The 22,491-nt window shown below is 48.9% G+C and overlaps 6 protein-coding genes across 6 annotated transcripts; 3 read left to right on the top strand and 3 right to left on the bottom strand.

Annotated features, from left to right (window-relative positions):
* Nucleotides 1-169: 169 nt before the first annotated feature.
* FOXG_11899 (uncharacterized protein) lies at nucleotides 170-2,758 on the bottom strand. The gene is made up of 3 exons (XM_018391632.1): nucleotides 1,055-2,758; nucleotides 863-1,000; nucleotides 170-798 (listed from the first exon to the last, which is right to left on the bottom strand). Exons 1-3 carry the CDS (start codon nucleotides 1,994-1,996, stop codon nucleotides 358-360), a joined length of 1,521 nt encoding a protein of 506 aa, XP_018250320.1. The 5' UTR covers nucleotides 1,997-2,758; the 3' UTR covers nucleotides 170-357.
* Nucleotides 2,759-7,267: 4,509 nt separating this feature from the next.
* On the top strand, nucleotides 7,268-10,034 carry FOXG_11898 (uncharacterized protein; the record flags this gene model as incomplete). Its single annotated transcript, XM_018391631.1, has 6 exons — nucleotides 7,268-7,486; nucleotides 7,551-7,861; nucleotides 7,919-8,370; nucleotides 8,426-9,382; nucleotides 9,430-9,531; nucleotides 9,588-10,034. The coding sequence occupies exons 1-6, from the start codon at nucleotides 7,338-7,340 to the stop codon at nucleotides 10,032-10,034; spliced, it is 2,418 nt and encodes an 805-aa protein (XP_018250319.1). The 5' UTR covers nucleotides 7,268-7,337.
* A 440-nt stretch (nucleotides 10,035-10,474) lies between these two features.
* On the bottom strand, nucleotides 10,475-15,191 carry FOXG_11897 (uncharacterized protein; the record flags this gene model as incomplete). Its single annotated transcript, XM_018391630.1, has 11 exons — nucleotides 10,475-10,864; nucleotides 10,923-11,066; nucleotides 11,119-11,395; nucleotides 11,450-11,878; nucleotides 11,939-12,153; nucleotides 12,212-12,429; nucleotides 12,486-13,098; nucleotides 13,161-13,291; nucleotides 13,350-13,580; nucleotides 13,643-14,403; nucleotides 14,461-15,191. 11 exons carry the CDS (start codon nucleotides 15,189-15,191, stop codon nucleotides 10,475-10,477), a joined length of 4,140 nt encoding a protein of 1,379 aa, XP_018250318.1.
* Nucleotides 15,192-16,141: 950 nt separating this feature from the next.
* FOXG_11896 (uncharacterized protein) lies at nucleotides 16,142-17,945 on the top strand (the record flags this gene model as incomplete). Its single annotated transcript, XM_018391629.1, has 5 exons — nucleotides 16,142-16,298; nucleotides 16,377-17,068; nucleotides 17,123-17,351; nucleotides 17,413-17,678; nucleotides 17,742-17,945. The coding sequence occupies 5 exons, from the start codon at nucleotides 16,142-16,144 to the stop codon at nucleotides 17,943-17,945; spliced, it is 1,548 nt and encodes a 515-aa protein (XP_018250317.1).
* A 1,434-nt stretch (nucleotides 17,946-19,379) lies between these two features.
* On the top strand, nucleotides 19,380-20,231 carry FOXG_11895 (uncharacterized protein; the record flags this gene model as incomplete). Its single annotated transcript, XM_018391628.1, has 1 exon — nucleotides 19,380-20,231. One exon carries the CDS (start codon nucleotides 19,380-19,382, stop codon nucleotides 20,229-20,231), a length of 852 nt encoding a protein of 283 aa, XP_018250316.1.
* Nucleotides 20,232-20,577: 346 nt separating this feature from the next.
* On the bottom strand, nucleotides 20,578-21,657 carry FOXG_11894 (uncharacterized protein; the record flags this gene model as incomplete). The annotated part of the gene is made up of 5 exons (XM_018391627.1): nucleotides 20,578-20,957; nucleotides 21,006-21,127; nucleotides 21,181-21,320; nucleotides 21,380-21,502; nucleotides 21,553-21,657. 5 exons carry the CDS (start codon nucleotides 21,655-21,657, stop codon nucleotides 20,578-20,580), a joined length of 870 nt encoding a protein of 289 aa, XP_018250315.1.
* Between the last annotated feature and the right edge of the window lie 834 nt (nucleotides 21,658-22,491).

Raw genomic sequence — 22,491 nt, 5'->3', positions numbered from 1 at the left:
TATAAAGGCCGGCGCAGTCTGCTGACGTTGTTGGAGAGAAGTACCAGATGCATTGTCTGCCTTCTATACATATGCACTCGCATAGGATTCAGCGATCTGTGGATAACAGGATATGTTAACATTATCTTGCATAATTTATTCGGCGTTAATTATAATCTTTGGAATTCATGGTGTTTCAATGATGTTATAGATTAACTACATATACAATAACCTGTCATTCCCAAGTAACCTTTCAGACATCAGGCTGCCATTTAACATCAACATAGGAAGCACAGCATTGACAGGATCATAATGGATTACATCGACGAAATGAGCCGCTCTAAAATATACGCTTTGGAGGCAAAATACCAGATTCTGCTACTGTACATCTGCTGTAGCAATGACGAGCTTCGTGAAGTCATCAAACACGTCGAACTGTAGCTGGCTAGTTCGAGTGCCTCGGTCCCCAAGTCTTTCTGAATTCTTGATCTGATCAACAGCCTGGCGAATAGTAACCTTTGTGCGCACTAAATCGTCAGAAGGAAGTTGAGACTTGGCAAGAGTCCATTCTTCTGCCGAGGAGGCTTTCCAGATAACCTCAGGTGCTGGGAGAGTCAAGTTGTGAATGAGATCATTGTCTAGAGGCTCAAAGTAGTTCGGGTCCTGCTTCTGAATACGGCAGGAAAGCGTATTTATGGCATTGACAAGGAAAACGGTTCTGCGAATTGTCTCGTCCATGAGCCACTTGCGCCAATTGGTCTCTTCTCCGTCCTTGACTGTTGAGGTTTGGAGATACTGTTTGGCGAGACGTCTGGTCATCTGCCATGCACTTTTAGCTTATGCTTCTTGTCAAACTTTAACAGGTATAACAGAGGTTGTTTACCTTGAGGAAGAACATCTGCTGTGACTCGGCTGCACGCGTCTGTTCTGTATTTACGCTAACAAAGAACCCCAGGATCTGATAGATACACATGGCATGGACTACCGCCAGCATGTCCGCATCAGAACGGGGTATTTGATGCTGAACACTGTTAATGGGACTGGATGACTAGTTCGTAACAGGCCTTTTACTTACAAATCCTTTGACAAGCTTATTGGTCTCCTCATTTATGAGCGAGTAGACAAATGTCTCGCTGACAGGGACAGAAGCGTAGAACGCCCCAACACAGCAAAAGGCCTTAGCTAGCGGTTCTGCCACGTCGCCGGCAGAACATCGGTATAGCTTGTGATGTACAAATGGGGGATATACTCCTGGTTGCAACATGACACTTGGGTAGTTGCTGACCATTTTGATAAGATCATCGTCTTTGTGGAGTCTGTGGAAAGGACATGACTGCAGGGTTTGGCTAATACCATACTGCGGACGCGTTGCGGCCGTATTTGGCAAGTCCGTACCACGCGCAGCTTTGACAGCACCGTGCAGAGTCTTACCTTGTTCGGTGTCGGCCTCAACATCAAGTGGAGAGTGTTGGTTACTGTGGGGTTTGGCAATAGATCCTGTTCTGGGATAGTGGCCGTCAGATGAGACTGGAGTATTCAGCATGGTTGAAAATCCGCCCGGTTGAGATGTCTGGCCTGGCGTGATCCGATTCTGAGTCAAAATTCCAAGTGAGCCCAGGAGATCAAAGTTTAGATCCTCGGAAGCTCCCGTGAAGCCATTTCCTTGCATAGGGTCTTCAAGCTCTGGCGATATAGGTAGTTCGGGGGAGAGAAACGGATTCTGTGAGAACCAAGGTATTTCTTGCTGCCATCGAGACGCGGCCTCCGCCTCATTCGTCAAGTTAAATAATGAAATGCTGTCCCTCTCAAGCTGGCCCGGACTTGGCGTAGGATCTCCAAACCCAACACTTGGTCTGTTTGTCTGCGTGTTCACATTCCACCCATTGATATTTATACCGTGAGAAGTAGGTACAGACAATTGCTGTTGTTGGAGAGCTGCAAGTGACAGGCTGTTCGAGGTGGCAGAGGAGCGGCTCTGATCCCCCGCCAGGCTTTCTAACCATACGCCATACGCCATACGGACCTGAATGGTTTATGGTGTATGATTTATTCTCGTATGGCGAACTAAACCATATATTGCCCATACGGCAAATGACGTCAAACCGGTCAAGGGCCCACATCTTCCTCTAGAGCGCTGGTGCTTCCCTCCTCTGCCATGTACTCATATTGTTCAACCTCGTCTACGTGTAGCCCTGCCGTTATACCGCTGCGAATCCAGCTCTTCAAGCACTCCCCCTTTTCAATTGTCGATGCTCCAAGGAGCATTCGATCCCACGAAATTGTACGCCGTGCTCCAGAGAATGTACGCTCAGGGTCAGCAGACATGGCAGGTATTGAGTGAATGTCTATTGCCATCTTTGACAGTCGGGGAAAGCGCTCCTTCTGCTCATCGCGGAGCCACCAGACAAGGGGGGAGCAGTCGATTGGAATGGGTGGCTGGGAGGTGTAGGTTTCGTATTCGTCAACGTCGGGCTCTGCGCCTATGACATTAAGCTCCTGTGCAAGCAGGTCATACTCATCCAGTTCCAGTGCCGGAACAATGGAAGGAGTAGTATAAACGGTTGGCAGGTTCTTGTATTCGTCTTCCCACAATTTCTTCACTCCTGTAAAGATCTTCTTATGCCATGCCTTTGGCCAATTTTTCTGTATATGAGCCTTTCCTCGGGATGGATGGAGAATAAGGGCTGCAGCGTATGCAGGGCTCTCATCGGAGAGCTGGTAGTATTTGTCGAAGACATGCCAGCTCGTCAGTACCGGACCAAGTAGCTGTTGGTTCATCTTGTATTTGTTGAATGCTTGCTGGTAATGCTTGTGAAGGACATCCATCGTAAATAATGTACGATCGAGCGTCGAACGATACCCCTCAGTAAGGAGAGTTATCTTCCAAAACGGCTGTAGGAAGTTCCGCGTCTCGCGAAGGTTTTGCCAATCCTGTGGTGCTAAGTAGTCGTCCACAAGGGCGTCGTAGTATTTGTCCTGATACCACTTGATATGCTCCTCCTTATCAAGAGCGGCATCGAGCAGAAGAAACCATGAGTTCCAGCGTGTATCGTTGTCGAGCCCGAGGACTTTGCCGGCACGCCTCCGAAAGAGATTATACCTGTAATCGTTGGCTCTAATATGGATAGCAGTATTATGCAACTTGCCGAGCGGACTGAGTTGACTCCAGCCACGCTCCTTTCGCTTCTTCCAACCCTGCATCACGTCAATGTTGAACGAAGCTTGGTCCATCTCTTCAATCTGCCTACAGGCTTCAAGAACAGCCTCTTTGCTATCCATGAAAAGAAACGCTTGGACGCAAAGGTTGACAATGTGGCCATGGCAACGAATCCGTCGGTGTCTTGCATTCCAGGCGACGCCTCGTCCATCAAGGAAGTGGCTCAATAGACGACATAGCACGTCATTGGAACCGTGATTATCTCCTGTAATATATCCCAGCTGGCGTGAGATGCCGTACTCCTCAATGACTGGCTGAAGGAGCTTCCACTGCTCGGCTCCGCTGTGGCTTCCAGGGCCGTCTATGCCAGGAAGTTCAGGCAAGGCCAGCAGTGCCTGGCAGGGATTTTTCGTGCCTTCCTGCATAAATTGCACGCATATTCCTAGGAAAGCTTTGTGGTTTGGTGCGCTCCATACGTCAGCAGAGAGGTGAAGCTTGGCAGGTGAGGATTGCAGCTTTTTTCGGAGAATATCTTTGTGGATCGCATATGAGTTCGAGCAGAGTTTTTGGACATGGCCGTGGGAGGTGTTGATAAGCTCTTCTGCAGTATAGTTTGCCGCCATAAGCAGAGCGTGCAACTCTGGCCAAGTATTGCAATTGTATGGGAGATTGCGGACAGTAACCAGCTGGACTAAGGCTTCCATTGCAGCCTTTGGATTAAGTACGTTGCGAAGAACTTGCTCCTCTCTTTCTTGAAGCTTAGTAACCTCAATCTCGCCTGCTTTGTTGAACGCTTCTTTGATGAGGCTGGTACGCACTTTCTTGGTCGAATTTGGCTCCGAGCCAGCGGCTTCAACTGAGTGTATCTTAAGTAGGTGGTTACGGAATGCGGTAGACACGTATGTGGAGTACGGTGGGTTGCTGCAGTATTTGCAGTAGAACACTAAGTCCTGCTTTGGCCCAGCGCGCTCAGGCTCGGATCCTTGAGGTTTTCGAGTGTGTTGCCACGTCGCATCGGCCGTAGTGATGCGTTTGCGCTTTGGAGTTGTTGAAGTGGAAGATTCAACGGAGGGTAAGCTCTGCCTATCAGGTATCTCAGAAGCCGTCTCGATTGTTGCAGCGATGGAGGACTCGCGGTCACTAGGCGGGCGGCTGAGGAAGGAGTCCATCGCAGGCAATCAACGGGCATCATGGCTTTCCACTAGCTTCGTCATGAAGTGTCGCGCGACGCGGAGGCGTGGCTAGCTGACGGTCGGCCACGGCAGTCAGAAGGTCGCTCAGTGAATCGGGTAAGGTTAACGAATGAGACTTGATTTCTATCTCAAGGAGTGGAATCGTATGAGACTATATGATCTGGAATACTTCTGCCGCCTGCAAGGCAGCAGCTGTTGCCTAGCAGGCAGGACCGTACTAACTGTTTGCTATAAGTGAGCGACTTGATCTTGACATGAAGCCTGACAATGTGACTCGAAGCGATCTTGATAGTTGCCCTTGGATTGGAGCTACGGAGACGTTGCACGGCAGTCCAAGTTGCCCACGCATAGCTTAAGCAACCGATTTGCCATTCAAGTATCCTGTCTACCTTATGGATCTATTGGAAAGGGAGGCCATTCAGGACCAGGAGGATGGTCAAGGTGTTCTAGTGCCGCCGATTTCCTTACCTGACTATTTTTGACTCGGAGCAACTTTATCCCGCGTATGATCATATATGGTCATACGCCTCAGACCGTATGGTATAGGTATATGGGCAATATATGAGTAATATATGGTTTAACTAAACCATACGCGTATGGTTAGAAAGCCTGTCCCCCGCGTCCTGCATGACAGCTTCAAGCTCAAGCTCTGATTGACGACGAGTAGAGTAATTTGACAACGATGAGTTATCTCCGACAACGCTATTGTTATCATAGGGCTGCCCCGAATCGGCGCGAATGTGGTGCCCACGAGGCCGTTGAGCTGCCTCAATCTGCTGAGACGTGGCGTTGGGATTGCTGGCCGAGACGTACCGGCACGTCTTGTTCCTGTTGATGCAGCGTGAACATGACGGCGTACCCAGATCACAGCTCAGTTTGGAGGCTGCGCAGGCTGTGCAAGACTTCTGCTTGGATAACTTTTGTCGTTGGGACGACTGAATGCAGCGCTGTTGATGCTTGTACCGATATTCTTCTTCAGAGATAAAGAAATTTTAATTAGCCTACTAAGCAACTAAAGAAAAAATGCATTATAGGTAGAGCCAGTAGTGCGATTGTTTGTGGTACCGGCACGAACCATCATCTGCTCAAAGGGATTGACTAAAACAAGGCACGACAGGGCGTAGTACTCACTCTGAGCAAACTCCTTGGGGCAGTTGGAGCAGCGCCAGGGGCCCTGCTTCGAGGCGTCTCTGGCCCGGCGGGACGAAGCCTGAGGGCGAGTCGGCGAAAACAGAACCGGCTGCATCTCTCACTTCCTCCGAGGCGGTGGTAAGAGGGAGCGGGCTTGGACAGAAGACAGCAGAGGTCGTCTACATAGCTCCGAGAGGGACGAGAGGGTTAAGCACGGCATCTCCTTCCGATCAAGTTAGCGCGTTATAGCGTGATTACAGGGATCTGCAATTAGCCAAACAGTCCTACCGCGCTTAAGCGTATCGGGAAATGCGTATCTGTACTCCGTACCCAGGAGTGGGGGGCAAACCTACCCTACGCCTCTTTAAACACACCTGCATGTAGGCTCCTGTTCAACTCTCCCCTGTAAAAATTCTTTCTTGGCACGCACTGTTAGTGCACTGTTAGGAGCGGGATTTTCTACGGGCTACTCGGCCACACAATACTGCGGGGACGCCATCGGCTCCCTAACAGCAGTTTTCAGAGAAGGAATTTTGGAGAGTTCACCTTCTCTGACAACACCTTTGTCGGATCTAATGGCGGCACCTCAGAACCAGAACGCCTTAGATATCGGAGGACGGTGCCCGTGGCATCGGTAGCGACATCCTCCCGATCAACGACGCCGATTGCGATGGGTTTTTCCCCTTTGAAGGCAAGCCGCACCGCCGGCCTCTGATTCCTTCCCAAGGTTTTTCCCTGCCGCCACGACAGTCGACTACGAGCTACAACTTGGTTACTGGAGATTGTGGACTGCGTCAGCAGATGTAGTGATGCGTGAGAGAATTCTGGTCGGTGGAAAAAGCTCGACAGTAGATTGCCCCCGAACCCGCTGACGGGTGACGGGCTTGAGAAATACAGCACCTTTTGTGCCATTGGTATGCTGGATGGTGAAGGAAGCGGGGTTTCCCTGTACCTAGCTAGCTCAGCACGTCTTTTGCTCCAGTAGGAGATCTGGCTTCGTTACAGCCACCCAGACGAAAAATATACAAACAAACAAACAAACAAACAAAAATGTAGGCTCCTGTTAGGCTGCCCTACTCCGTAACCTAAAGTGAAGGATTGGTAATGCCAGCCGCATGCCGGCAGATAGACTAGCCAGAATTGTTCCTCTTATCAGTGTTTTTGATGATTCTAAACTTGATATCGTTCTTCGCCACGTTTCGCAACATCACCCTTTCATGTCGTGATGGCACGCGGGGAGATTCCGGCAAGGTCAAACGTAAGTAACACTGCTTTAGTGAATATGAAGAAGGGGCAGTTCACATGCATGTATCGAGTTTATGATACTGACGTGATGCTCTAACGGTTGTAATTCCATGCCTCGGCGAGGCCCCCTTCCTGCCATTGTAGCAAGAAACAGAATGCAGCTATGCACTTTCGGATGTGCCGAACCAACTACAAGCACTTGAACCATAGCTGACGACATCAGTATCTGAGGATTATGCTGCGCATCCCCGACGCAAGCAGTAATGACACGATACGGGATGATTCTCAAGTCATCCCGACTGGGAACCTAAACATGGGAGCCCGTTGAGGATCCTGACAACAGACAGCTACTGGCTCGCATTGCTCCAAGTTTGAAACTCTCTTTGGCTAGCAGGACTCCAGGGAAACAGAGTGGGTAAGATTGTATGTGCTCTCGATTCCAACGTCTATCTGCATATCGAGTTGCTCTTGCTGAGTCGGCTTGCATAATAACCTGCGCTAGTCGCATCAAGTTGAAGTCAAGCAGGTCTGCTGCTAAAAGACACCCGCCGTTCTTGTTATATGCCAAGTAACATTTATTTGAATTCATTTTCATCTCGGAGACTTTCATACTGCATTACACTATTACCAAAATGGGCACAATCAAGGTTCTCATTATTGATCATTATGACTCCTATACCAACAACATTCTTCAACTGCTCCAAGGTACTCAGAAGGGTCATGATGGACAGTCCTATCCGGAGTGGAGTGTATCTATTGTTCGATTCGACCAGTTCTCATGGTAAGTAGAACAACAAAGATCCCAGGACTCCAACTATAAGCAAAGACTAACTGTTCATTTCCAGGGATCACTTCAAATCGGAAATTCTCCCTCACCTAGATGCTATCATCCTATCACCAGGACCCGGCACACCGCAGCGCGAAGCAGACTTTGGCTTCAACGCTAGGCTTATAAGAGAAGTCAACATCCCCATCTTGGGGATCTGCCTTGGACATCAAGGCATTGGTACATCGTTTGGCGCCAATATTATTCATGCTCCAAACATCAAACATGGTCAGATCTGTCAGATCCACCACCGAGGCACAGGTATTCTCAGTGGTTTGCCGCAGAAGTTCGATGGGGTAAGGTATAACAGTCTTGTATTGGACATTGAAGGTACCTTGTCTCTCCCATATTTAACCTTCACATAGTGTTCTTGCTGACACCCTCCAGATGTTCCACCAGAGCTTCAAGTCACGGCATGGACATACGACCCAGAGAACCCCTCCAAGAAGGTGTTAATGGGACTTCAACATCGGGAACGCCCTGTCTTTGGCACGCAATGGCATCCCGAAAGCGTTTGCTCTGCTCACGGGAAGCAGATCCTCTCAAACTTCCGAGATATCGTCTTGGACTTTTGGGTGACCAGTAACCCGAGGAACCAATGGACTAAGCGTCGGGTTCTTGAGAACGCGTCGCTGCCAGACCATATTCTTCAGCAGAATGCCGTTGAGCAAACCGACTTGGGCAAGGCCCTTGTTGCGGAGGCTAATCTAGCACGCGTGGTCTCACCTTATTATGTCAAGTCTGCTAGGGTTGGCAAAGGTCCATCTGCAGAGATTGTGTTCCAAACACTGTTTCGGGGTAGATCCCTAGACGGTGAGGCGTGGCTTGATAGCGCCAAGGTACGTGCGCCTAATCCAATGGTCAACGACCTTTCACATTCTGACTTGGTTGTAGGTTAGAGACTCACACTCTCGCAACTCATATTTATCATGGGCTTCCTTTGCACTGAGCTATTCAACAAAGTCGAGACACGTATCTTTCTACCAGCACGGCAAGAACATCAAATCGGAGAGGCTGAGCGTTTCGTATTGGTCGTGGCTGGAGCAATTCCAACAGGGGACCATCGTGGCAAACACCGAAACACTCCCTTCTGAGTCGCTGGATCAAGAGACAGATGTTGGCCAGCCCTTGCTCCAGGTTGGGCTCATCGGCTACTTTGGCTATGAGCTCAAGAGGGAATCACTACCTGGCTACCAGTTCACACCACCCGACGAGAAGGATGTCAGCTTGAAGCACAGTGATAGCGAGCTACTATTCGCAAACACCGTGCTGCGACTCGATAATTATACCGGAGAGTGGACGCTGTTCAGTTTAATACGTCGAGGTGAAGAGGATCCAATCGGAAATGCCATTGGCGCTTCGAGTAAGATAGGTATCGACGAGGCCGAGTTTGACCTCTATCTGACTCGTGTACGTGAGGTATTTGACGCGCCACCGTCGCCACCCTACGTTGAAGCACATCCTTTGCCCAACTTCGTCGCACTCGATAATGAGGCATCTTACTCCAACACGATCTGGGCAGCCAAGGAGGCCATCAAAGAGGGGGAGACCTACGAGCTCACGTTGACAACAAAGTTCAGAGCCAAGAGCCCAGAAGTTGATCCTTACAGCTTATATCTGGACCTTCGGAAACGAAACCCTGCACCGTATTCCGCTTATATCCACTTTGCCGCCCATGACAAGACCATCCTCTCCTCATCTCCTGAACGATTCATCTCCATTGATAGCAATGGTGTTGCCGAGATGAAGCCAATCAAGGGCACCCTGGCTGTTGACTCTGATCCAGTCGAGGATGAGAGACGGAAGCATCAGCTTGCGACAGATGTCAAAGAGCTAGCCGAAAACCTGATGGTAAGCAAAAAGCCTTTGCTAGAGACTTTCTAAGCTAATTGGGGTAGATCGTTGACCTCATTCGATCCGACCTTCATAACATCTCACCACCAAGCTCCATTTCCGTGCCAAAGCTCTTGCATGTAGAGACCTATCAAACTGTTCATCAGGTAAGACGGCGCTATCCAAGCGTTACTTGACTGTATCATGACTGACTGTTATTCAGCTTGTCACAACAATACAGTCCCATGTTGCCTCATCGGTAGGAGGAACCAAGGTTATCGAGCGCTGTTTCCCGCCTGGCTCCATGACCGGCGCTCCAAAGCTTCGCTCAGTTCAGATCCTCGACTCTCTCGAAGGCCAACGCGAGCGGGGTATATACTCGGGAAGTATCGGTTACATCTGTGCCAGCGGTACCGTCGACCAATCCGTTGTGATCCGCACGATCGTCAAGTCTGGCAATGAATTGGAACTCGGTGCTGGAGGAGCAATCACCTGGCTGAGTGAGGCGGACAAGGAATGGGACGAGGTCATGGTTAAAGCGAATGCTGTTGCTCGAGGCAAAGGAAAGGCGCATGTACCTGATGTAGCAATTAGTCCCTTGGGACCATTTGTGGAGGAGGAGGGTCATCTGAGACAGGAGCATCCGCTCAGAGCTGCAATCAGCGCGTGATGGGCGCTGCGATAGATTGGTGCAATAGCATTCTGAGTCTGTAGTATAAATATTGCGTGGTCTGCAAAGAAACACACATTCGTTAGATGAATTGCTTGAGACAAGAGTGAAGTGAAATAAGTATAACTACATACCCATACATGATGCGACAGTTTCTTTCTCATTTTTCACTTTTCGCTGTTTCTGATGACATCGCAGTGTGGACCAAACAGAGTTGCGGGTGATGGAGAATACTACAGGTCAGTATACAAACGAAACTCTACCATGTTACCAGAAGGGGAGGATGGATGTGAATGAAAAGAGTATATTAAAACTGCCATTGACGATGAATGAAAAACGCGAAACTGCTTCCTCAGGTCTGACTGAGCTCGTGATATGTGCTACCTGACAAAGACCAGGTTGAGCGGCTTGACCCAATGGCAAGACCGAGTAGACGCTATCTAAAAGAAGTAGAACAGCTTCCACCCCTTCACCTTGGTGGCCCAAGTGAAGAAGTAGACCAAGGCAAGATTACTGAACGTGAACACGACAAAGATTCCCCAACTACCCCATTGTCCACCGAGTTGACCATCTCCAAGGTTGAATTGGTCCAAGAACTGAGTCCCAGTAGTCCAACGACATACCTGACAATAGTCATCACCAGAGGCTTCGGGGTTGAGCAGTTGAGCGGAGGCGGATAGAGCCCATTCCGATATATATGAAGAACAAGTCTCGTTAGCAGGGGCAGTAAATACTGTGAGGTCTGCTGATGAGCACGACACACCGACAGATGAGGTCACGGCCGTCACCATTCCGCCAAGAAGGTACGTAAATGGGGATAAGTAGTAGAGCTATATCTTTGTCAGATGAAATGCCAGAGAGTCTCGATGCGGAAATGCTTTGGCTTACCCAGTAACGCCAGAAGACCTGGATCTGGCTGTAAGGTACAATGATGCCGTTGAACCAGTTACAAGTGCAGACAATAAAAACGAGAACATTTCCTGCTGCGCCAAGATCTGGGCTAAGGGCCATCATGAAGAGACCAAGGAGGACCTGCAAGTGTCAGAGGAGTGCCACTAACCAAAATGAGTTGGGTGTCACTTACTTGAAAAATCTCATATGTGAGAAGAAATAGAAAGATATAGCCGGCCTGATCTAAAGGCAAACCGGCTGGGAAGTACCAGATGACGAAGTACAGAACGGTGACCAAGATAGCACCGGGTATTTCTGAGAGAATGGTTGAAGATACGAAAGCAATCCATCCATATGCATGAGACGGCCCTTCGCGAAACTGCCAGTACAGACTTGCAAAGAAGTAACGTGCCAAAATCACGTTGACAATGGCGTTGCAAAGGAAGAGGATGAAGAAGACACTGAACATGCTGTAGAATTTGTTAGCGATTATGAAAGAGAGTAGAAGTCGAAACGAAACTCACCGATTCTGCAGATCCTGCGGGCTAGTGCCGATCTGGAAGAAGGTGAAGCCGACGAGAATAGCGCTAATAACATGAACCCAGATCTTGGAGTAGATGTACGGCGGGCTACGCCACTGGTTGAGCAGCATCCGCTTGGTGAGAAGTATTGTCTGAAGAAACACAGAGGCGTTATGTTCGGACGTGACCTCTTCGCCGACGTCAGGCGAAAGACTCTTGGAAGCATCACTATTAATTGTGATCTCTCGCCCAAGGTCAGCGGCTTCTGGGGAGGCAGCCCATGTCGACGCCCAGTTGGAGCCCTTGTCAGACGTGCGAGCGTTGACACCTGCGCCAACAGTCTCGAGGATGAACTCGCCGGGGTTTGCACCCTCAGGACACGTTGCACCGTTGCGAGCAAAGTACGACAGAGCTTCAGTGACCTTGCCAAAGCTACATCCTGGTCAGATCGGTCTCACTGGCGGAATACATGTTTTGAAGATGTAGGCTTACTAGAGTTGGCTGCCTTCTGAAGACAGAGCCAGTAGATTGTCAAACTGGGAAAACACCAGAGCAGAGGGTTGGTGGATGGTGACAACTATTGCCTGGCCTTGACGAGCGAGTGTCTTGAGGTAGTGGACGATGAGAGATGCACCTTGTGAATCCAGTCCGGAGGTTGGCTCATCGGCGAACAAGATCTCGGGCCGCGCGGCAAGTTCAACACCAATCTAAGTAAGCCAACAGTTAGCTTTGATGGTCGGAATCGGGGGAGAGTGTAAAACACACCGTCACTCTCTTGAGCCGCTCAACACCAAGACCACCACCGTCTTCTCCAATCAGAGCATCCTGTACGTCATTAAGGTCAAGTAAGTCCAAGACTTTGCTAACATACGCCAGCTTCTCAGCCTTTGAGTAATGCTTCGGCTGTCGGAGAAGGGCAGAGAACTCGAGAGCCTCCCGAACAGTTGCTGTTCCATCGTGGAGATCCATCTGCTGCGCAAATCCTAGCGACCATCGTTAGCCACCATCCCACGGAAACCTGCTTGGGATTGATTCATACCAACTGTCTTCCTATAGCTCGAGCTGGGCGGCTGATCACCGACGAGAACCTCTCCACCGACGATACTGCCCGCAAAGTTCGTCTGACTCAGAGCCGTGAGAAGTGTCGTCTTGCCTGCTCCGCTGGCGCCGCAGAGAGCAGTAAGCTCCCCCCGCCTGACGTACCCCGAGATGTTCTTGAGAATGTGACTATCGCCAATGTCGACACTGAGCTGGTTCCATTTGAGGGCAACCTGCCCAATCCGACCTGAAAGAACGCTGGCATGGCCGGATGAGGGAGCGGACTTCTCAACATCACGGGAATCAGGACTCGAGGCATTGCGGCGGTTCGCAAAGACGAGAGGAGCGCCGCCATTGGGTGCAAAGCTCATGAACTCACTTCCAAAGATGCCGGCGATGAGATAGGCCAGACCAATGGCGATCATGATGCCAATGTTTCGCCATCTGTGGGAGTAAGAGAATCCGAAAGACTCGGCGTACTGTAGTCCTGGAACACTAGTCTGTCCAGGTAAAGCACCTCTGACAGCGCAAGTCTGATGTCCCTCAATACCCTGTGCTGGGATGAGGTTATCATGGCACGAGAGATCCAGGTTGCTGAACTCGCTACTAAAGAGCTGAAGGAAATGTCAGTATTTAATACTTCTCGGGAGACGCCTGATTCGATCATGGAACCTACATTTTCAAATCCGTAAAACATGGGATTGATATGGTGCAGCCATCCGAAAGCTGGACTCATGTCATTGGGAGGAATCAGAAAGCCGGCAAACAGAAGAAGCACCGTGCAGGAAAACCCTCCGTAGCGAAAACCTAGAGGTTACAGTACCGCGTTAGTGCTGTCACTGATCGGAGGGTGATGAGATCTTACAGTCATCCAACGTGCCAACAAAGTAGGCAAACATGCGGAGGAGGTTGCTGAAGCATACTGTCGAAATGAAGAGCGTCAGATAGAAGAAGAAGAACTTGCCAGCCTCAACCTGAAGCCGCGAAAGAAAATAAAACACCAAAGTGAATAGAACGTGTTGGAAAGCGATGAGCGGCAGATCAATGAGGAAACGGGCCAACGCAACTGCAGCGGGACGCGTCAGGTGGAGGTTGGCTGTAGGATGATCATCAGTAACAAAATCTCAAGATATGTAGCGTCAGGGTGGGCCAAGGTACCTTGTCTCTCTAATACAGGCCTGTTTGTGTAGGCGTCGAAAAGCTCAGGGAACTGCAGCCATCCGTTCAAGATCAGTGCAAAGTACAGGATCCCACCACGCGTAAAAGCACCCTGCGCATTGTTCTCAATGTCAAAGTACACGCTGCCGCAAACAAGGCAGAGGATTATTGTTGTGATCCACTTGATGTAGTAAACCCGCCTCTGTCCCTTGACGAGTTGATACTCTCGCTTCAAACTTTCCTTTACCTGAGAAGGCAGCGATAAGCGATAGGAGTAGGTTGGAAGTAGAGCATCTGCCTGACCCTGCTTCTCTCGATATTCGTCGATCTCACTGACGAGGCGTGCATAGTGGTTAGACCTTTTGAAGGCTGCGGCAAGATCGGCAGAAGAATTGATACTATCGGCTTCTGACCCGGGAATAGCCTTCCTCTCGTCGGGGTCTGTCACTGTTGCCAGGAACTCAGCCGTTGTCTGACCAGGAATGGGAATAAATCCAAGGTTATGGAAATAGCTCCAGGCCTCGGACGTGCTTCCAAAAAAGGCTTCGTATCCTTCCGAGAGAACGACAACCTTGTCGAAATTTCGGTATATCTCTTCGCCGGCTTGGTAAAGTGTTGCAAGAGTTGTCTTGTGACCGATATCGGTGAAGGCTCTTAGAGCCTTTACAAAGTCCAGAGCCGTTGAAGAGTCGAGGCCACGGGTCGAATTGTCGAAGCATTGGACCGAGGAGCCAGCTGCTAGGACCTCGGCAATGGAAACACTAAAAGGTCGAAGGTCAGGCATGATATTCACGATGCGGTTGGGGTTTCCCTCTTACCGTTTCCTCTCTCCGCCTGAGACACCGGGAGAGAATGCACCACCAACAGGAGTGTCGAGAGCATGTGAAAGGCCGCAGATCTTGGCGATAACATCAACCAGGCTTGCCACGAGCTTCGTATTGCGAGCATCTGTCGGGAGAGAATTGCGGAGAGCAAACTGGATCGTCTGCCTGACGGTCAAGGAAGCAATGTGCCTGTCCTCTTCAGGTAGATAGATGGTCTCCCTGGCATGGTCACGCTTGAAGACAGAAGAAGATACATTGGCGTACTCTAGGTCACCGGTAGTGGCCAGGTTAGATCGGCTGGCGACAGTGCGGAGGAACGTGGAGCAACCACTACCCGGGCGTCCCAGGACAAGAAGCATTTCCCCCGGTTTGACAACGCCCGAGAATCCATTGAGGATTGTCTTCCCCTCAGGGACAGAATTTCGAGGGCTGATGCGTGTCAAGACCTGTTCCCTAATAAATCGAACTTGGTCGGGCCCAAAGGTGTTGAGGATGGCTCGAGGCAGAGTCTTGACCTGGACCTGGGTTCCTGATGGGGCTGTCACCGAGAGATGCTTGAAAGATACGCCAATCTGTTTTGGTGTATCATTGCCGCCTAGAGCTTGACTCTGAAGAAGCACCCGAATGGCATCAAGACCCTCTGGATCGAGGCCTTTGGGGACCGATACCTCAATCGCAGCATCTTTCTGGGTTTCGAGTACCGACCCTTCGGTAGGCGTGGACATCTTCGATGCTGCTTGCTGTAGTAGAAGCTAGACCAAACAAGTTGGATAACAAATGGTAAAACAAGATCAATCGGTGGAGGCTATGAGCCAAGTTCCCAGCAAGCCCTCACTCTTCTCGCTATTTTCACCTCAGCAGCGTCGCTGTAAGTCAAGCTGGTAGTGACTTAGACTGGATTCAGATAGATGTGATGTTGATTGGGACAGCACGTCGATGCTGGTGATTGGTTGGAGTCGCGCTAGAGAATAACTCGACTTGGGTGCCTTAAGAGAGGTTGGGTCACAACATTTGCAGGTCAACTAATCTCCGAGTTTCAATTGATTGCCTGTCTATACAATAGCGTCGCTACAGAGCGCCGCGGCATTGCGCGATCGGGATGTGCACTCAACGGTTGGTGGATCTGCTAAAAATGTCCGACCCTTGTTCGGAGCAAAATGGCAATTTATCCTCCCCTTCGGACTTGGCTGACCATGGTCGGAGCTTTTTGACTACGCACTCAACATTGATTTCCGCGACAATGAGAAGTGCGACGTCTTGCTGCCCTGGACGCATCGTATCTTCTCTGGTGCTAGAAGATTGCTAGACTACGCGACCCTGTTCTTGGCGTGTTAGCCTTATGGTTGAAGGCGATTTCGAAGAAATGTCTGTTGGTTCTGCACTGCTCACTATTCAGCCTCATTATTGCGTGACGCTCTAAAATATGTTAGTGGCATGTCTATTGGTGTGCCACTTGCAGTCCCAGAGTGCCGGAGACGGGGTCCAGTCTAGCAGATACAACAGCAAACATGATAAAGCAATATTGTTAACCACTTGATGACAAGCTCAATAAATAGAGAAGTAGACTCACAGTAATTATTACTTTCTCTGTTTATTTACATCCTTTATTATTACTGTAAATCCCCAACTGTCACTTGGATCTAGCAGCAAATCTCCAAAACAAACGTCGTATACAATGGCAGATGCACTTGGTCCATCCACCCATTGGTGGAATGATGCCGGCTTGAGAAAACTCTACCTCTGGCTGCCAGTTGTCATCCTCAGCAGTTCATATCAAGGTTTCGATGGCATGATCATGAATGGTCTACAGTTGCTGCCCTCGTGGCAAGAAGGTAAGTATCGCTACGTTCGACTCCCGGGTAGATCGTAACGGTAAACTACAAGAGACTGACTCCGCACCCCAACTGCAGAATTTGACCATCCCGAAGGACCAGTTTTGGGCTTACTCAACTCTATCCAGACGGTTGGAGCCATGTTGGCACTGCCTTTCATTGGTTGGGTTGTCGATAAGGTAGGACGTCGCAAGTCCATTGCCTTCGGTGCCTCGTGGACTCTACTTGGCGCGATCCTACAGGCAACCTCTAAGCACATTGCCCAATTCGTCATTTCCCGGTTCATCATCGGTTTTGGCCTTGCTTTCACTGTTGTTGGTGCCCCGCTGCTCCTGGCCGAGCTGGCTCTTCCAAAGCACCGTGGAACCATCTTGTCATACTTTCCTACCGCATGGTACACGGGAGCCATTATTGCAGCCTGGACAACCTATGGTACTCAATTCATCGAGGACTCCCGCTCTTGGCGTATTCCCAGCGGTCTTCAAGCTGTCCCTGCTGTCATCCAGATCAGCCTTCTTTGGTTTATCCCCGAAAGTCCTCGTTGGCTCATCTCCAAGGGTAATGGCGCAGCAGCCCGGAGCTTCCTGGTAAAGCATCATGCCAATGGTGATGAGAGAAATCCCATTGTGGAGATTGAATACACACAGATAAAGGAAGCCATCCTCAAAGATGCACAGTATAAAGAACAGGGCAGCTATCTTGATCTTATCCGAACCAAGCCGAATAGGAGAAGGCTTATTCTTGTCACGTTTTGTGGTCTGTTCCTCGAGGTGAGAATGTTGAGGTAATCCTTCAAAGAGAGTCTTTGCTAACAGCCTTTCTAGATATCCGGCAACGGTTTGGTTCAGTACTATCTCCATTCCGTGCTGAATAGCATTGGAATCACCAAGACCATTGAGCAAACTACAGTCAACGGCTGCTTGTCTATCTACAATTTTGTCTTGGCTCTTGGTGCTTCTTTCTTAGTTGATAGGATCGGTCGCCGCAAGCTCTTCATTATCTCTACTGCTGGAATGTTTTTTGCTTTCATTTTGTGGACTACGTTTGCAGCTTGTGAGTACTTACTATGCCTACATTTCAGTTTGATCCAAGTATGCTAATTCAATTGACGCAGTATACACCGAACACGGCACACGGAACTACGCGATTGGTGTTATTGTCTCCATATTCCTTAGCAACGGCGCGTATGACCTTGGGTGGACTCCCCTCTGGGCTTATCCGGCTGAGCTTCTTCCCTACGAGGTGCGAGCCCGTGGAGTTGCCTACATGACGGGTATTATGCACGCCGCAGGGTTCTTTTCTTCTTTCGTAAACCCAATTGGTTTGAAGAATGCTGGATGGAAGTATTACATTGCATTTATTGTTTACACGTTTCTCGAGGTAAGTTTGCCGTCGTACCTTTGTTGGAGTGGTTGAACCCAACTGACTGATTGTCTTCAACAGCTTGTTGCTGTCTGGTATTTCTTCGTTGAAACCAAGGGATATACCCTTGAGGAGATCGATACTATATTTGAGACGCCTGGCCTTACTTGGAAACAGAGAAGGAATCTCAAGGCTCCTAGTCTTGTTCGGGAAACTAGCTCCATCGAAGAGAGTGGTAATGCTGCTCGCAAGTCTGATGTTGCGGTCTCAAAGGTAGAGCTTTAAAGATTTCAAGGGGATATCTTCAGCAGATTTGACTGGTGCTCTAAGGTAGTGGGATGACTGATCTTGGAAAGCCTGACCGAAGGGGTGAATAGAAAGGAGAATAAGGACTATACACATTTACTGCTTAGTTCTTATATCGCTGGAAATTATGTGTGTTCTTATTTTATATCCTATTTAATCTATAGGAGAGATTTAAAAATAGGCAATAGATTGCAGACCTTTTACAATTTTAGGGCCTTACTGTTCCGAGAACCTCCAGCAATGCCTATGTCAGATTTGTCTTAAACTTCGGGTCCCGAGGAGTAATCAAATGCTTAAACTATGCTTGCTGGTATGACGCACAGCATCGGCTATGGCTACTTTTGGTAAGCGCTGATATCAAACAACTTGCGATCTGCACTACTCGGCCCATGGCCAGTGAGATGCTGTATAAGCGTTAGCTTCGCGTGTGTCGGTGTCGGCACGGCCCGGGATTAATGCATCCTAATGTGATTTCGTCTCACAGCGATAGTGATATCAGCACATACACGTAAGCCTCACCCCTTGCCATAAGACGCTGCTGCGTTATCTCGTCACAACCAAGCTCCAACCGGATCCAATGGAAGACGATCGATCTCTTGAGCGGCCTTTGAATGGCCGGGGAATATGCAGTTGTGTCCCGTGTGACAAGATGAAGATAAGCAACGTCGCATCTAGATGAGAAGTTGTGTGAAAATGACAGTTTCGATCAACGGGAAGCACCACTCTTTGGAAATTGTATTACGAAGCTTAGACTTGGCATCACCTCACAATGTGGCTTGGTATGGAATCTTGGAGACAAAAGAGTGCAGAGTCTTATCCTGTGTAACGGTCCTCGCTCAGTTCTCACATAATCCTGACTGCATAATCGCACAATCAGACCACGAGATTGCCTCAATCTGACTGCTTCTACAAATAATGTATGGAATCTTACGCTCTGGGCCAGAGGCAAGAGAGAAGAGGATCCTGGCAGTGAATTGATTAGTTCACACATGATATAAAGAGAATGCCCGGGAAGTGACCTATGGAGCCACCATGCGATGCCGACACGTCCGTCTGGCACCCACATGTTCGGCTCAATGTCCCACCGCCAATCATGCGAGCGCTGCCGGCAGCAAAAAGTCCGGTGTCTTCGAGACTCCACCTCTCAGAAGCCATCACCAGGCCAGCCTCTACCAAAATGCTCCAAGTGTGCAAAGGCAGGCACAGCATGTGTGTACAACTGTGGATCGATCCAGTTGATCCCAGCGTCTAACAAAGGGTAAGGTATCACTACATTAGAGCCAAGGACAAAAAGACCGTGCTTCAACTCTGAGAACAATATGGGCCTGCTATCTTTAGAGAAACAGACAGGTGGTTCTCTAGGACGATGATTGGCTTGACTATGACAACTTCAACTGGCACCAGACAGGCACAATGGCCCAAGCAGACCTTGACCTCGAGAATACGTCTCAGATTATTAATCCAGACCTGAAAATGAGTAATGATTTTATGGCTGGGATGGATGCACACCTCGACGAAGGACAATGGTGGGATGAGACAACCCCGATTCAAACACTATTATCCAATATCGAAGCCAGTGATGACAGGCCGACACCCAATTTTTCACAAGAACTTACCTCACAGGCTATGGCTGTGAGCACTAAGACCATCTCAGCTACAATTGCTCTGCTTCATCCCGGCAGCGCTCCAACTGTGTCGTCGCAATATGTGAACCAGGCTTTCGACGGCACAAGAACCTTGGTACGTATTATCAACACCATATCCATGATAATTTCCAGGGAGAAGGACGAGAATACGTCAGAGAGTATATTCGGCTGTGGCATTGGAGGGCTGGCCCTTACAACCCTTGCCTGCCAGCAGCATCTTCTTGGTCTTTTCAAGGCAATTTGCAAGTCTATAGAACATTGTGTTGAGGGAAAGTCGAGGGAAAAGACTGCTTTTGAAATCAACCATAGCAGCTCGCTGATAGGGGACCCAGCTCCTTCTTCAGCGCAGTTTACAATGGTTCTTCAATTGTTGGTACATCTTATCAACCGGCTGGACAGATGTCTCTTCGCAGGTACACAAACACCGAGCCCCAATACGTATCAAGGTGTCATGGATCTGACACGTATGGAGAAGAATGCAGATGAACTTGGATCTGATAGAACAAGCATTGCTGGTTTCGCACAGGGATCAATTACAGGGTTATCACAGGAGCATCGTAGACTACGACAGATTATTTCCCAACTGCAGGGGCAGATGGATACGCTTGAGGAAGTTTGAGTTGAAGAGTTTGAATTACTTTTTCTGAAAGAATGAGGCGAATATAGATGTAGGTTACGATGTAGGAAGACAAGACTTGGAACAATAAGTACTGAACAAGATCTCATGATACGAAATTAATTGGGATTTTTCAGTGTGTTGGCTTGGTATGTCTCGTTGAGACGTCATAAGCTTCAAGTATCAATCAGTAAGCTACGGTGATAGAATTCATAATCACTTTAGCTGCCTTTCCATTCAATGGTTCACATCAAATATAGCTATTCATTTAATCTTAGCTCCGAGTGCAAACACCATTTCTCGTTAACTGTATGAGCATCTACCAGGAGAAACAAAAAATGTCACGGGTCTAGAAGTTCAAGGCTCCTTTCAAGAATTTCAACTGCTTCTCCATAACAGAGTCAACATCGCCAAAAGCCCAGTCCAAATGACCCTTGCCAGGAAGCAAATGAAAGGTCTTTGGCTCACCCATCTTCTCGAACGCGGCAATCTGCTCCGCAGCGGGACATTCGATATCATTCTCGGGTGTCACCATCATCGCAGGCGTGGGGCTGACATAGGGAATGAGCGTCATGATATCCCACGAGAAAGCATTGTAGAATGTCTGCACTGTGACGCGGTTCTCTACAGGGATTTTCAAGCGTGTCATCATGGGCCAAAAGTCTGAGCCCATTGAGGGGCCGAGGGGAACAGTGCCATCTTCGTTGACGTAGGGCAGATAGATTGGCTCTAGAAATTAGGGTTAGATAGATTACCACATAAAGAGGATTGAAATACCTTGCCCAGCCATTTGAGCTTCGCGATCTTGCATGGCCAGCTCAAGAATAGCTCTTCGTCGCTCGGGAAACCCATGGAGGTCAATGACAGGCGCGACTGCAACAACAGCATGTACACGCGGACTGAAGTCGATATCAGCACTTCTCAAGCTATAGGTCGTTATCACGGTACTCACTCGAGTGCTGTAGCAGCAAGACACATATTTCCATCAAAACAGAGACCCCAGAGGGCAATCTTCTGAGGGTCAACCAGTTCGTGTTTGGAAAGGAACGTGACGGCATCGTGAAAATCCTCAACTCGTTTACGAGCGCTAGTCTAGATGTAAATGTTTAAGTACCAAGTCGAAGTCGAATGGGGATTCGAGATTTAGTCACCTCTTGCCTTGGTAGGCCATCACTTAGGCCATAAGCTCTCGTGTCGAAAATGAGTGCTGTAATGCCATGATTCTGATACCACAGCGCGATGTCAGGCACAAAGGCCTCCCTGGGCATGTTAAACTACATAAGGACTCAGCAAACAGTTCTTTTGGTGAAGCTACGTTACCTACACCTGGAGAAACAACGATGCCTGGTCCATATTGGGCGGCTGGGTATAACCAGCCACTCAGGGTGAGGCCATCGAGTGTTTTGAAAGTGACGTCAAGGCGGGACATGTTGTTGGCTTATGACTGTGATGTGTATGAATTCGACTGTGGTTATGTTGATATGCGGACTCTGAGCTTGCATACACTGTACTGTCGTCTTAAAAAGGCCCTATATTTTATCTCTTGACAACTCCTTATCGCATTTAGTCATGTAAGACGGAGCGGAATCAGTCAGCACGGAAATGAGTATCCCGGTCGGCGCATTCGGAAATGTCAGCTGTGGCTACACATACAGGATATCGGGTGCCGAGTGTGACTAGACGGAGAAAACATAGGAAGTCCGACTACTGCGGCCTGTAACTCCGAGACGTCGGCACTCGACAAAGTTTAGCTAACGTGGATGTTCGACATTAAGTCTCCCCTCCGATTCTGCTTAGTGTATGAGAAGAGTACTTCGCCTTCAATCACCAGTAAAAGAAAAGAGCATATTGCCAACACCAATTACACTCAGTAGTATTAAATCCTGATAACCTATAGCTAATAAGCCGGCCCTTAACTAATTATTTATTAATAGGCATTTCTATATATAGGTAAATTAAATATTGAGAATTAAACACTGATGTTTAATTGTAAAGTTTGAACGTTAAGCTATATATAGGATTGGGGCGAAGTTGTGTTTTTCAGTAGTAGCGAAAAAACAATAATAATTCCGCACTAACTTAAGCAACGAGATCTATCCAAGGAGCCGAGATCAACGCCCTTCCATTCTCCACAAGTCTTAAGCCCCAACATTCAAGGGAACAACAACCTTCTTACCCCTGACAACACCGTCTGGTAGATCTTGTAGTCCAGAATCAACAATTTACCTATTCCCCCAGCCCGCATTTCCATATGACGAATGGG

Source organism: Fusarium oxysporum, chromosome 13 (genome assembly GCF_000149955.1).
Source record: "Fusarium oxysporum f. sp. lycopersici 4287 chromosome 13, whole genome shotgun sequence".
Classification (NCBI taxonomy): Eukaryota; Fungi; Ascomycota; class Sordariomycetes; order Hypocreales; family Nectriaceae; genus Fusarium; species Fusarium oxysporum.
Note: the sequence above shows the minus strand (reverse complement) of the source record. Positions and strands in the feature narration are given on the sequence as shown.

What these genes read in the sequence shown, in the direction of transcription:
- FOXG_11899 (XM_018391632.1), bottom strand. Translation starts at nt 1,996, where the DNA reads ATGGCGTATGGCGTATGGTTAGAAAGCCTGGCGGGGGATCAGAGCCGC. An exon ending in ATAAGCTTGTCAAAGGATTT is followed by an intron (nt 1,001 to 1,054) that starts GTAAGTAAAAGG and finishes AACAGTGTTCAG; the next exon opens with CATCAAATACCCCGTTCTGA. An exon ending in AGCAGATGTTCTTCCTCAAG is followed by an intron (nt 799 to 862) that starts GTAAACAACCTC and finishes AGTGCATGGCAG; the next exon opens with ATGACCAGACGTCTCGCCAA.